Here is a 14,125-nt window from a genome sequence, read left to right as displayed (position 1 = left end):
AACCAGGTGAGGGGAGTTCCTTACTAATCAGGGACCTTAATTAATCAATCAAGTACAAGGGAGGAGCAAAAACCCGCAGACACTCAGCCCTCCATGGAATGAGTTTGACACGTGCTCTAGCACATCTCCCTCTGTCCATTATATAATGTTCCCTCTTCCTTATGTTTCCATTAGTTCCAGAGACAGGATGAAAGAAGAGGGGAAGAGACGGATGGAAAGGGATGAGAAGGACAAGTATTATTTCTCTGTTCTCCCTCTTCCAGCTCCAGTGAGAGGTGAGGGGGCTGCACGGTCGTCATGACTCCTGTCATCATGGCAGCAGAGATCGGTTATAAACAGGAGATGTACAGCTGATGCTGTGTGATATGACGCAGTCAAGTCATCATAGCAACCACCTACAGGCTGTTACATGTGGATGTGAGTTTGAGCGTGTGTGTAAAGTAGAGTTTGGGTTGAGATTTCAATGCACTTCAACAGAGACTATATATGAATTTAATACTTTTAATCAATTCCATATTTCTTCTTACTTACAATGACAGAAAATGAAATGGCCATTGAGATAAACCTTCAAACATGCACAATAAGAAAAAACTACATTCTCTCTCCATGTTTTGCCAGTGGAGTTTTGTTCAAATAAAATCAGCAATAGAAAATCAAAGTCACTCATGCATCGACCCCTGAAGCACACCAAGTTTGGGGGAGCATGGAAGAGTCCACATGCTCTGTCTAGGATGGATGGTCAATCTGCTATTGGCAGTGGTTTCTAAATTATACTGAGCTACCCAACACCCCTCTTCTCTCACGTTTGGTCAGCATTGCTCAACCTCATACAGCACCTCTTCCTCCCTCCTCCTTTCTCTCTTTCCCTCCCTCCTTCATGCAATAGTCTAAAGTGGCTTCTCAACTCCTCTCCTACATCTGCAAAAACATAGATGGTGACAGCAATATGGTGGATGACCTCCAGGAATGTACTTTCATTAACATCAGTGCAGCCAAAGCGGAGACAAGGAGAGGAAAACTTGTTAAGACTATTGAGATACACATTTCTTTCTACTCCTCTCTCAGGTGCTGGTCAAAATCTCCCCTCCTCCCTCTTTCTCCCTCTCCTCTCCTTTCAGGTGCTCGTCACCTCGATTTTCCTCTTTCAACTCCTGTTTTATGCTGCCATCTTTGTTCCCATTCTCTGTCTCCCCCTCCATATCCTCCTCTCCCTCTTTCACCTCCTTCTCTCCCTCCCTGGGTCCCTGCCCCTGTTTGTCTCTGAATACCTCGACCCCCAGCATGCGGAGGTAGTGGAACCTCTCGTTGCGGGGCACGAAGGCTCTGATGGAGGTCTTGCCTCTCCAGCCACACAGCTCTATAGGACACTGAGGACCATCAGGGTTACTGAGGAGAGAGGGGGACAGGGGGGGATAGAGGGAGAGATGGGGGGGATAGAGGGGGACAGTGACGGAGAGAGGAGAGAGGACGGTGAGGGAGAGGGGGGGATAGAGGGAGAGGACGGTGGTGAGGGAGAAAGGAGGGGACAGTGGTGAGGGAGAAAGGAGGGGACAGTGGTGAGGGAGAAAGGAGGGGACAGTGGTGAGGGAGAAAGGAGGGGACAGTGGTGAGGGAGAAAGGAGGGGACAGTGGTGAGGGAAAAAGGAGGGGACAGTGGTGAGGGAGGGGGGGATAGAGGGAGAGGACAGTGGTGAGGGAGGGGGGGATAGAGGGAGAGGACATGAGGGAGAGGGGGGGGATAGAGGGAGAGGACATGAGGGAGAGGGGGGGATAGAGGGAGAGGACGGTGAGGGAGAGGACAGTGAGGGAGTGATGGGGATAGAGGGAGAGGACGGTGAGGGAGAGATGGGGGATAGAGGGAGAGGACGGTGAGGGAGAGATGGGGGATAGAGGGAGAGGACAGTGAGGGAGAGATGGGGATAGAGGGAGAGGACAGTGAGGGAGAGATGGGGGATAGAGGGAGAGGACGGTGAGGGAGAGGGGGGGATAGAGGGAGAGGACGGTAAGGGAGAGATGGGGGGATAGAGGGAGAGGACGGTGAGGGAGAGGACGGTGAGGGAGAGGGGGGATAAGGGAGAGGACGGTAAGGGAGAGAGGGGGGGATAGAGGGAGAGGACAGTGAGGGAGAGATGGGGGATAGAGGGAGAGGACGGTGGGGGAGAGATGGGGGATAGAGGGAGAGGAGGGATAAGGGAGAGGACGGTGAGGGAGAGGACGGTGAGGGAGAGATGGGGGATAGAGGGAGAGGACGGTGAGGGAGAGGGGGGATAGAGGGAGAGGACGGTGAGGGAGAGATGGGGGATAGAGGGAGAGGACGGTGAGGGAGAGATGGGGAATAGAGGGAGAGGACGGTGAGGGAGAGAGGGGGGGATAGAGGGAGAGGACGGTGAGGGAGAGAGGGGGGGATAGAGGGAGAGGACGGTGAGGGAGAGATGGGGGATAGAGGGAGAGGACGGTGAGGGAGAGATGGGGGATAGAGGGAGAGGACGGTGAGGGAGAGGGGGGATAAGGGAGAGGACGGTGAGGGAGAGGACGGTGAGGGAGAGAGGGGGGGATAGAGGGAGAGGATGTGAGGGAGAGAGAGGGGGGGGATAGAGGGAGAGGACGTGAGGGAGAGAGGGGGGATAGAGGGAGAGAGGGGGGGGGGTAGAGGGAGAGGACGTGAGGGAGAGAGGGGGGGATAGAGGGAGAGGACGTGAGGGAGAGAGAGGGGGGGGGATAGAGGGAGAGGACGTGAGGGAGAGAGAGGGGGGGGGGGATAGAGGGAGAGGGCGTGGGGGAGAGAGTGAGAGGGTGATCAGGGTGAATTCTCTGATAACAGTTAATATAACATACACACAGACAGGCAAACAAAATGGACACTTACCTTTTGTCAGGCCGGTACTTTAACACAATGCTGCCCATTCCTGTGGAAACACACAGGAGAAAAACATGAAGCACTTACTAGTAATACAGACATGAATGGGCCAACACCCAACATGGCATTAGACACAGATCATGGCTTTCCAGTTGAGAACACACACCTATCTTCTTGGCCTGTTGGTGAGCGTCCTCCTCCAGTTTGCTGAGGTATGGGTTCTCCTGAGTAAGTAGAATCTTGATGTCCTCAACACTCACTGTGATCATCCTGGAGCGGATGTAGGGAAACAGAGTATAGATACCCTGGAGGAGGAGAGGGGGATGAGAATATGAGAGGGGGATGAGGAGAGGAGGGGGGGTGAGGAGAGGAGGGGGGGATGAGGAGAGGAGGGGGGGATGAGGAGAGGAGGGGGGGATGAGGAGAGGAGAGGGGGATGAGGAGAGGAGAGGGGGTGAGGAGAGGAGGGGGGGATGAGGAGAGGAGGGGGGGGTGAGGAGAGGAGGATGAGGAGAGGGGGGATGAGGAGAGGGGGGATGAGGAGAGGAGGGGGGGATGAGGAGAGGAGGGGGGGATGAGGAGAGGAGGATGAGGAGAGGGGGGAGGGATGAGGAGAGGAGGGGGGGATGAGGAGAGGAGGGGGGGATGAGGAGAGGAGGGGGGGATGAGGAGAGGAGGGAGGGATGAGGAGAGGAGGGGGGGATGAGGAGAGGAGGATGAGGAGAGGAGGGGGGGATGAGGAGAGGAGGATGAGGAGAGGAGGGGGGGATGAGGAGAGGAGGGGGGGATGAGGAGAGGAGGGGGGGATGAGGAGAGGAGGGGGGGATGAGGAGAGGATGAGGAGAGGAGAGGATGAGGAGAGGAGAGGGGAGGGGGGTGAGGAGAGGAGAGGGGGGAGAGCGAGGAATGAGTGTGTGTGCGTGCGTGCGCGTGTACCTACCTCCTGGGCTAGTCTGAAGGCACAGCCAAACTCCTCCCCGTCGCTGTTACGAGACCACACCTTCACCCCTGTGTTGATCACCTGCAAAACACAAAAAATAATGAAATCATTACACTTGAGAATGACATCTGTTTCAGCAACATATTTACAATTGCTTCTCATTTCAACATTTTTATTGTTGTTTTCAATAATAGTGTTGGAGCCAGTTTCTATATTTCTTAAGTTATGCAAATATTTGTTTATTAGGTCATATTGCTCCATTTAGGAGATGGCCATTTCAAATAAACCATTGCTTCTAAGAAAATATGTAGTTTCTCCCATCATTGAGACAGAACCCTGTTTAGTATGCTGCATGTATGTCAGTATGTGTGCAGTTCTGGGGACAGTCTGGTGATGGAGACTCAGCCTGTTTGCTACTACTGCTTACCTGGAGGATGATCTGAACCTGGGTCAGGTCTAAACATCACAACATCAGAAAGGAGGGGGAGATATATAGAAAGAGAGGGGGGAGAGAGACAAGGAGCGAGGGGGGAGAGAGACAAGGAGCGAGGGGGGAGAGAGACAAGGAGCGAGGGGGGAGAGAGACAAGGAGCGAGGGGGGAGAGAGACAAGGAGCGAGGGGGGAGAGAGACAAGGAGCGAGGGGGGAGAGAGACAAGGAGCGAGGGGGGAGAGAGACAAGGAGCGAGGGGGGAGAGAGACAAGGAGCGAGGGGGGAGAGAGACAAGGAGCGGGGGGGAGAGAGACAAGGAGCGAGGGGGGAGAGAGACAGGAGAGAGACAAGGAGCGAGGGGGGAGAGAGACAAGGAGCGAGGGGGGAGAGAGACAGGAGAGAGACAAGGAGCGAGGGGGGAGAGAGACAAGGAGCGAGGGGGGAGAGAGACAAGGAGCGAGGGGGGAGAGAGACAAGGAGCGAGGGGGGAGAGAGACAAGGAGCGAGGGGGGAGAGAGACAAGGAGCGAGGGGGGAGAGAGACAAGGAGCGGGGGGGAGAGAGACAAGGAGCGAGGGGGGAGAGAGACAGGAGAGAGACAAGGAGCGAGGGGGGAGAGAGACAGGAGAGAGACAAGGAGCGAGGGGGAAGAGAGACAGGAGAGAGACAAGGAGCGAGGGGGGAGAGAGACAGGAGAGAGACAAGGAGCGAGGGGGGAGAGAGACAAGGAGCGAGGGGGGAGAGAGACAAGGAGCGAGGGGGGAGAGAGACAGGAGAGAGACAAGGAGCGAGGGGGGAGAGAGACAAGGAGCGAGGGGGGAGAGAGACAAGGAGCGAGGGGGGAGAGAGACAAGGAGCGGGGGGGGGAGAGACAAGGAGCGGGGGGGGGAGAGAGACAAGGAGCGGGGGGGAAGCAAAGGAGAGCGGGGGAGTAAAGGAGCGGAATAGCGGGAGGGAGGGGTTCTCTGTCTGCTTGGATGCGCACACACCTCACTAGACACACACACGGCCACCTGTGCAGGAGCTTAGTGTACTAGAGGGATTTGGGATGAAAAGGGTCCCATCTGTTAGCTAGACTCCACTTGATGGGCTGGCAGTGACACACACACAGTTGTTGTTCGGCAGGGCGCCGCTTTGTTCCTTAGAGACCATACAGGTGTCTCACACACACACACCTCCCTACCTTCATGCGTTCACTGTTGTTGAGCATGACGTTGCGTAGCTCCTTGGAGACCATGTACAGGTGTCTCTTCTTGCCCTCATGGGTTCTGGTCAGAACGTTTATCTTAGGGAAGTCTGGAGACAGGTCATAGAAGGACCTGCAAAACACACAATGTTAGATCAATAACCAGGGATCAATCGAAACATGTAAAAGTAATACAATCTATGCTTGGTCAAAACATTGTCCCCTCCATACAGATAATGATGATATCAAGCAGCTGCTTACATAGGCGACACAATCCAACAGAGACCAAACACACTCACTCTATCGGGGGGAAGACGGGGTCGTCTTCAGTGAGGAAGACAAAGGGGTCTTCTTTAAAACCATGCCTCTTCATCTTTTTATTGGGAGGAGGGCTGGAACACAGAACAGAGTCAGAATACACCAAGACAGACACTCTCTCTCTCTCCCTCTCTCTCCCGACTTACCCACACATGTTGGGTTCCTTGGTCTGATCGTCTGCCTCTGGCTCTTTGGGCGAGTCCTCTCCTGCCTCCTTCCCTCCTCCCTCTCTCTCTCCATCCTCCAGGGGTGTCTCAGGAAGAGGGGTGCCCACTGGAGAGTCCTCTGGCTGGGGCATGGAGCTGAACAACTGCTCCTTCCTCAACTGGAGAAAGACAGATCATAGTTCACTTTAACGGGAACTTCTCTCTGGTATATGAGCTACCGGATGGTTTGCATTCCTTCAGATGTGTTAACCAGAAAACAAAGGTGTATGGAGTGTGCGTGTATGAGGTGGGCTTTTCCGCGAGTATGCCCCCGTGCATGTGTACCTTGGGGAATCTTCTGTTCCAGGGCATGGGGGCGTTCTTGACCAGGACAGCTACAAAGAAGCCACCAGTGTTCTGGTGATGGGGCAGGATCCTCATACTGAACAAACACAACCAAAGAGAAATTAGACCCAACAGCACCCTCTGCTGGTAGAAATGAAATCAACACAAACCAGCAACACTTCACAGGGTTTTGATAAGTCTGTCTAGCTTTATTATTAATCTCATTAGGATCAAGTATGCATGTATGCAGCTCTATGTAAAGGTGAATATGCACAGGTGTAGCAAATAAATGTACATGATTGTCAAGACTGACATTTTAGGCATATTCTAACCAAATAAAGTGGGGCCTGTGTGTGTGTGCAGGTGTGTATGCAGGTGAGTGTACCATCTCTCCAACTTCATATTGGCTAGTTTCTCTGTGTCTGTGGGAGGGAACATGGTGGGTCTGATCTGCGTGTGGCGGTTGGCTGGCACCTCGGACCAGTCCTTATACCACTGACCCTCCTTAGTCATCAACTAGAGATGAAAGAAAGAAAGAAAGAGATAGATAGATAAGAGATTATGTGTGTGTGTGAGAGGTAGTTGTGGATGGAGAGGAGGAGGAGATGGGAGAGCGCAAAAGACTCAGTTATAAATGGCTCTCAATCTGTAGTCAATAATCTGACATGGTGGTGGAATATCATGAATATTGTAGTGGCTAGACTCATGCATATCAAGTACCTCCGCAAGGCACTACAGAGGGTAGTGCGTACGGCCCAGTACATCACTGGGGCCAAGCTTCCTGCCATCCAGGACCTCTTTACCAGGCGGTGTCAGAGGAAGGCCCTCAAAATTGTCAAAGACTCCAGCCACCCTAGTCATAGACTGTTCTCTCTGCTACCGCACGGCAAGCGGTACCGGAGTGCCAAGTCTAGGTCCAAAAGACTTCTCAACAGCTTCTACCCCCAAGCCATAAGACTCCTGAACAGCTAATCATGGCTACCCGGACTATTTGCACTGCCCCCCCACCCCATCCTTTTTACGCTGCTGCTACTCTGTTAATTATTTATGCATAGTCACTTTAACTCTACCCACATGTACATATTACTTCAACTACCTCAACTAGCCGGTGCCCCCGCACATTGACTCTGCACCGGTACCCCCTTGTATATATAGCCTCCCTACTGTTATTTTATTTTACTTCTGCTCTTTTTTTTCCTCAACACTTTTTTTGTTGTTGTTTTATTTGTACTTTTTTTGTAAAAAATAAATGCACTGTTGGTTAAGGGCTGTAAGTAAGCATTTCACTGTAATGTCTGGACCTGTTGTATTCGGCGCATGTGACCAATAAAATTTGATTTGATTTGATGTGTTCCAGCAGTTATATACCTTCCATTTGGTGACTCCAGGCATCCATTTTAACCCTGGGAGATCAGCTGACGCATCTGCTAACTCTAATGCACCTGGAGAGAGACAAAGGGAGAGACAGAGGAAGTTATCACCAGTGTGTGTGTGTGTGACTCTGTATGTGTGTGTGTGAGTCTGTGAGTCTGTGTGTGTGTGTGCATGCGTTACCTTCACTCTTCTCCAGTAGCGTTGCTATGACAGCTTCGTCCTCTATAGGGTTGAGTGAACAGGTAGAGTAGACCATCCTCCCTCCTACAGCTAGCTGCTCCACACCACGCACTGCTATACGGATCTGGAGACTGGGGACAACACACACATAGGTTAGCACACACACACACATATACAGGCACACACGCACCCACTCTCTCTTTTTCTCCTCACCCATGGAGATGCAGGCTGTTACTGGTGGTCCATTTCTTCCACACGTCAATGTTCTTCCTCATGGTGCCATCGCCACTGGAGAAACACACAGAATACCTCACTTTTTAGGGAATGACGAAAATAGGAACACACTTTTTTTTTTTAAAGAGAAAAACCCAGCAGAAATAGGGGTTTGTCCACTTCCATGGATCATCTAACTACACATCAGCATTACCAGACAGACAATCCAACAATGTGGTTACAGGAGATCTCTCCCTCCCTCCCTCCCCAGTCTCATTCTTGTGGACACACTTGGTTCCCCTACTAAAAACAAACAAGCAGTAGCCTGCCCAGTGCATCAACCAATCATAGATCAGACAGAAGAGCCAATCATAAGACAGGGTAGAACCATGAGGTTGATATCTCTCCATATATCTTACTGTCTAGAAATACATGTCTAGTTTTGACAGTCTCCCCCCCGCCTTTCTTTCTCCCCTACTTCTCTCAATCTATTTCCTTCCTTCTCTCAGCTAAGTAGGTAACCAGGTTAACTCTTTACCTGCAGGGGACGTCACAGAGGATGCGGTCGTAGAACAGTGTGTCCTTCTGTCCGTCCTCCGTGTCTATCTGTAGTCTGGGGATGCAGGAGGCATCTTGGTTTACCACCATGATACAGGGGCTGTTCAGTCTCTTAGCCTGGTGCACCAGCAGGTAGCAACGCTTGTTGTCCACGTCGTTGGCTATCACAAAGCCCTCTGAAGAGGGAGAGAAAGAGATAGGGGGAGATAAGGATGTTCAGGATTACAATGTTTAGTTAAAAAAAATTACATTTTAGTCATTTAGCGGACACTCTTATCCAGAGCGACTTACAGGAGCAATTAGGGTTAAGTGCCTTGCTCAAGGACACATCAACTGATTTTTCTCCTAGTCTGCTCGGTGATTCCAACCAGCAATGTTTTGGTTACTGTCCCAATGCTCTTAACTGCTAGGCTACCTGCCTAGTGTATTGTTCGTTTTCACAAAGTGAGAGAAAAACAGAAAAGCTACAGTCAGCAACTTACCGCCTTTTCCATTGAGCAACAGTTCAGATACTCCAATGCATCAGGTTTGTTTGTGTGTGTGTGCGCGTTACCTGGGAAGGGTACGTCCATATCAGAATGGAGCATCTCAATCAACTGGGCCGTCTTGGATCCAGGAGCAGCACACATGTCCAGAATCTACCCACAGAAATACACACTGTTACACTACGGTGTTCCCAGGTTTAGGACCTAGGGACAGAAATGGGAGCAGGTCTTGGCCAGAGAGGCGTCCAGTGTGTTGTTTACCTTGTGGTGGGACTCAATCTTCATCAGCAGAGGAGGGATCATACTTACAGCCTCCTGTCTGCTGATGTTACCCTGTAGAGACCAAGGTAGAGAAAGAAACACCACAGTACATAAGGCACATACAGCTAAGAAACCATTGAGATCCTATTAAATTACTTTCTAATTTTTAATTCTATGTAAGAAACCAAGTCGACTCAACCAGCAGCTCACCTATTGTCTAGTTTAGTTGCTTTAACGTGATGGACATTAGGGCTGGTTTCCCAGACACAGGTTAAGCCTAGTCCTGGATTAAGGAGCTAAAGAGATTATATGGAAAAACAGCCCAAAATAACACTCAAGAATGGTCTTCCTCACCGACTCGGTCTCGCTGACCAGGAACTGATGGAACTTCTCCAGGAGAGGAGACTTCCTCAGGATCTTCCTGCTCATGTTGGTGTGCCACGCTAGCTCATCTGGGTACCTACACACACACACACACACACACACACAAAGGGTCATCAGCTGTAAGTGTATGTATGTGTGTACATGTGTGTGTGTGTGGGTGAGTGTGTGCGTGCGTGCGTGCGTTTGTACCAGCTCAGAGGCTGAGGAGCCTCTATCTTCTGCCCGTCGATCTCTACCTCCTGGATCTCCTTGAAGTACTTGTTCTTCAGACAGTGGAGGATCTCCTTGGCATGGCTACAGGGGGACAACCCAATGAACATTCATTTTTTATACACTTAAGAGGTTTAATAGAGTGGTGTTTTGGAAAGCAATCTTAATATGTATGAATCCTGATGTAGAGCAAGAGTAGCCTGGTCCTAGACCTGTGTCTATGGTGATTGTCATGTCAAATGATCATGAACACAAACAGATCGGGGTCCAGGCTAAAACAAGAGTGGGGGTGTATAAACTATCATCCCTTTACAAAACATCTACAATGGTAAATTCCAATTAACAGTTTGTCAGCTCACCTACAGGGCAAGAAATACCACTTCCATCTGTGCCATAGAGGATCCAGAGTCATGGATGTATCCAGAGTCATGGATGTATTTATTAGTGCACACTAACAAAACGTTTCTCAACAGAAAACATCTGGCAAAAAACAATACTTTCTATTTGACAAATAGATCCCTCCCTGTTTGGTTTAATTTGCTTCCTAGTGAATACACCCCTGAGCTCTTGGCAGAGGTCTAGCTTAGTTGCTTCCCTTCTGTACCTCTTGTATCCAGTTATGCGGATGGTGGCGGGCAGCGGTTCTCTCATAGCCTCCATGAACTGGTCAAACTCCCCCTCAGGCACCAGGCCCAGCTCCTGGTAGTATGCCTCGAACAGCTTGTTCTCCTTGACGATGTCAGTGTAGCCTGCACCCCAGCCCTACAGGTCAGAGACAGGGAAGGAAAGGGATGGAGAGAGGCGAAAGGAGGAGAGCAGATGAGGGGGTAAAGGGAAGTGTGAAGAGGATATCGGTTTTCTGAATTGCAGCCTCAGATGGATAGATCTTGATAGAGTTCACCATCATAGTACAATAGCTATAACCTGGTCCCAAATCTGCTTTTACTGTATAGCCAACTCCTTGACATGCCAATGATCATAGGAGTTGGCAAGACAGCACAAACATTTTTACATTTAAGTCATTTAACAGACGCTCTTATCTAGAGCGACTTACAGTTAGTGAGTGCATACATTTTTTCCCCCATACTGGCCCCCCGTGGGAATCGAACCCACAACCCTGGCGTTGCAAGTGCCATGCTCTACCAACTGAGCTACACGGGACCAAGATAAAATAGCTAGCTAGCTACACATCGTTATGTCAACAAGTCATGATAAGCAATGAGTTGTGCAGTAGTAATCAAATCAAAGTTGCTGGGGATAAATGAAATCCTTCTTTGACTCGGCATACAGTAATTTGAGGCTACCTAGCCAAGTTAGCTACAGTACGCTAAAGTTAGCCGGATAGCTATGACGAGCTATCAAAACTTACAGCATTGTCCCTGTTATCCCTTCCACCAGGCTTGCTATTATTTTGATGCTCCTTCTTTCTCTGTCGACTTCTCTTCCCCATTTTGGAAACACACACCACTCTGAATATGAACCTGCGAAGCAACGTTCTGATGTAGCTAAATATATTTTACTAACAGCGTGATTTTTTGGAAACGCAAATGGCACTGCACTCGTGTACTGTTTCTGCCTCTGTCGCACACATGTGAGACAGGACCCCGGTTTATGGGTGGCCATGTATTAGCCTGAGAAATAGAAAATGTCAGTGAAACATTTTGGCCAACAAAAACCTAAAACACACTCAAATGTGTTTTCGTTTTGGAGGTAGTCAGACAGTGACAAATTATATGTGGAAAATGCTTGATGTCGCCAAAGCATATTTTTTTGTGCACTGATACCCCTTCCTCCAAACAATGTCTGATCAACGATAGAGTCCATGGCTTATTCCTCGCCAGTTAAGGAAACAAGGGGCAAGGGATATATCATTTGTTTTTGTTTTTTAAACGGCAGTTTGCATAAATATGTTATGGAATTAATCTAAAATTACTGTAATTTTATATTTTTACCACAATGTGGTGGTTTCTCCTGAACACACCTTATAGTTGAATAACATTGTATCCATGTTCTATTGGCTGGATAATGACTATGCAAAACTAAGCGACTCAATTGGTTTATTAGGATTCAGGCTCCTTTATCTGTCCTTATGATTGGACGATGGAACTGGGCAGACCAGTGAGTTGATCGCAGTAGCATACTTGTGCAAGTGACATATGTGTTCATTATTGCCTTGGATACATTCATGTAGTTACATTGTTTTGAATTAAAAACAAATTTCTTACAGTTCTGTCTCTATTTGCAGCTTATCTAGTAAAGATGGAGAGTATTCTTTCAAAGCTTTTCTCCTCCGAGACAGAAGAGTTGTATGTTTTGGACTGCCTGGCATACTTCATGATTTTCATGGCTGCTTGTACCTTCATAACTTTACTCTTTGAGAATGTCCCATATGGCAGATACGCAACAAGCAGATATGGATTCCCCGTCAACGTCAAATTCGCCTGGTTCGTTCAGGAGCTACCTGCTTTTCTGGTGCCACTGTGCCTTGTGCTGTGGACTTCTGCTGCGAAAACCACTCATCTTCCCAATCAGTTACTGCTGGTCATGTACTTCTGCCACTATGTGCAAAGGTAAGACCCAGTGGTTAGTAGATAGTACTTTGTATGCATGTAAAGTACAGTGTTACTTTGACAAACACTACCTGTCATGTCTTCTAGGTCAGTGGTTCTCAAACTTTTTTGGTTACTGTACCACCAACTACATTTTGCTCTGCCCAGAGTACCACCTCATATGCAATTTAATTCTCAATTGTAATAATAACACATGCCTAAATTATGTGCCAACGTTGTAACTGAAATGCAGTGCATTCCCAGCCATGAGACACATGCATCCTAGACAACTGGTGGTGAAATTATTATTAATCGGTTATATTTTTTCTTCTAGATCTCTCATCTATCCATTTTTAATTCGTGGAGGGAAATCTACACCATTTGCATCATTCGCCCTGGCCTTTGTGTTCTGCATCTATAATAGCTACATGCAGGTCAGATACCTGAGCCACTATGCAGAGTACCCTGCTGATTGGGTTACAAGCCCCTGCTTCATCACAGGTAAGAGACATGGCTGACATGACATACAGCATAGGTCTATATTAATGCATAAACCACACATTACACAGTTGTCTATTTCAATATGTTCTATTAATTTATTTATGTATCGGTCCTGATCGTTCTAGAGTTATGCCACGTCATGCTATCCAAAAATACCTTACATTTCCTCATTTTCACCTCATTGGTAGTCTTATACACATTGTCATTATAAAGCAGCTTCCCCATTGGTTGATTTTCAGGCTCTGCGCTGTGGTTGGTGGGTTGGTTGGTGAACGTTCACTCTGACCACATTCTGAGGAACCTACGGAAGCCCGGAGAGACCGGCTACAAGACACCAACAGGTAAGATACCTTCTACCTGTTACCTGCAGGTTCTGCTGTTCTGGCCAATCAAAAACCACTGTCTGGAAGTTTCCTTGTAAAGCACTGGTCCTGAATCTTCTTCTACATGCAGTGGAGTATCTCATTGGCATGGCAGGCGTATAGTGATGGGAGGAGGGAGAAACTGCTTGTTCCTTTAGTTACAGACCGTGCATGCCTAGAGGTCTGCACATTCATGGCCTCAGAATGTTGTGCATTTGCCCTGGAATTGCAGGGTCACTGGTTTAAGTCCCACAGAGGCTGATCTCACTGAGTTGCTGCATGCTCTTTCCTGTGTATGTGTGAGTCACAGCCTCCGCACCGGGGAGGGAGAGAGAGAGGGGGGAGAGCAGAGAGAGAGACAGGCTTCCCCTGACCATATACCGTTTTGGACAGCGTGCTGTAACATTTTCACATCCGTTCTCTCACGGCTATCTGAACACATTGTAAATAATGGGTGTAAAATGTGTCTGTGCTAGCTACAACCATAGTAGCACACTGATGTTCACGTAGAGGTCAAAGTGTTGCTTAACACAGAGAGTTTCCTATTTTCAGAGGATGGAACCAGTATTCTATTAAAATGTGTCTGTGCTAGCTACAACCATAGTAGCACACTGATGTTCACGTAGAGGTCAAAGTGTTGCTTAACACAGAGAGTTTCCTATTTTCAGAGGATGGAACCAGTATTCTATTAAAATGTGTCTGTGCTAGCTACAACCATAGTAGCACACTGATGTTCACGTAGAGGTCAAAGTGTTACTTAACACAGAGAGTTTCCTATTTTCAGAGGATGGAACCAGTATTCTATTAAAATGTGTCTGTGCTAGC

The 14,125-nt window shown here is 48.8% G+C and overlaps 2 protein-coding genes across 4 annotated transcripts in view; one reads left to right on the top strand and one right to left on the bottom strand.

The window, feature by feature from the left end:
- Positions 1-487: 487 nt before the first annotated feature.
- The window catches only part of LOC311113121 (RNA cytosine-C(5)-methyltransferase NSUN2-like), a 22,330-nt gene continuing 8,692 nt past the window's right edge, over positions 488-14,125 (bottom strand). For 2 of the 3 annotated variants that reach the window (XM_084156272.1, XM_084156271.1), the window contains 18 exons: positions 10,493-10,650; positions 9,868-9,972; positions 9,649-9,754; positions 9,295-9,366; positions 9,102-9,186; positions 8,529-8,724; positions 7,991-8,065; positions 7,778-7,908; positions 7,592-7,665; positions 6,609-6,739; positions 6,224-6,320; positions 5,879-6,057; positions 5,714-5,806; positions 5,412-5,547; positions 3,798-3,878; positions 3,024-3,162; positions 2,867-2,906; positions 488-1,386 (listed from right to left, as the gene is read on the bottom strand). In XM_084156272.1, coding sequence (XP_084012398.1) covers positions 1,062-1,386; positions 2,867-2,906; positions 3,024-3,162; positions 3,798-3,878; positions 5,412-5,547; positions 5,714-5,806; positions 5,879-6,057; positions 6,224-6,320; positions 6,609-6,739; positions 7,592-7,665; positions 7,778-7,908; positions 7,991-8,065; positions 8,529-8,724; positions 9,102-9,186; positions 9,295-9,366; positions 9,649-9,754; positions 9,868-9,972; positions 10,493-10,548 — 2,121 coding nt within the window. In that variant the 5' untranslated portion in view covers positions 10,549-10,650 and the 3' untranslated portion in view covers positions 488-1,061. Of the gene's footprint in view, positions 1,387-2,866; positions 2,907-3,023; positions 3,163-3,797; positions 3,879-5,411; positions 5,548-5,713; positions 5,807-5,878; positions 6,058-6,223; positions 6,321-6,608; positions 6,740-7,591; positions 7,666-7,777; positions 7,909-7,990; positions 8,066-8,528; positions 8,725-9,101; positions 9,187-9,294; positions 9,367-9,648; positions 9,755-9,867; positions 9,973-10,492; positions 10,651-11,257; positions 11,472-14,125 lie in introns of those variants that run through there. The other variant, XM_084156270.1, reaches the window with a different exon arrangement.
- The window catches only part of srd5a1 (steroid-5-alpha-reductase, alpha polypeptide 1 (3-oxo-5 alpha-steroid delta 4-dehydrogenase alpha 1)), a 6,082-nt gene continuing 3,974 nt past the window's right edge, over positions 12,018-14,125 (top strand). Inside the window, exons 1-3 of the mRNA XM_084156299.1 lie at positions 12,018-12,458; positions 12,772-12,938; positions 13,178-13,279. Coding sequence (XP_084012425.1) covers positions 12,148-12,458; positions 12,772-12,938; positions 13,178-13,279 — 580 coding nt within the window. The 5' untranslated portion in view covers positions 12,018-12,147. The remainder of the gene's footprint in view (positions 12,459-12,771; positions 12,939-13,177; positions 13,280-14,125) is intronic.

This window comes from Coregonus lavaretus (assembly GCF_964263955.1).
Source record: "Coregonus lavaretus genome assembly, chromosome: 3".
Classification (NCBI taxonomy): Eukaryota; Metazoa; Chordata; class Actinopteri; order Salmoniformes; family Salmonidae; genus Coregonus; species Coregonus lavaretus.
The sequence above is the reverse complement of the archived record's forward strand: the minus strand, read 5'-3'. Positions and strand labels throughout refer to the sequence as shown.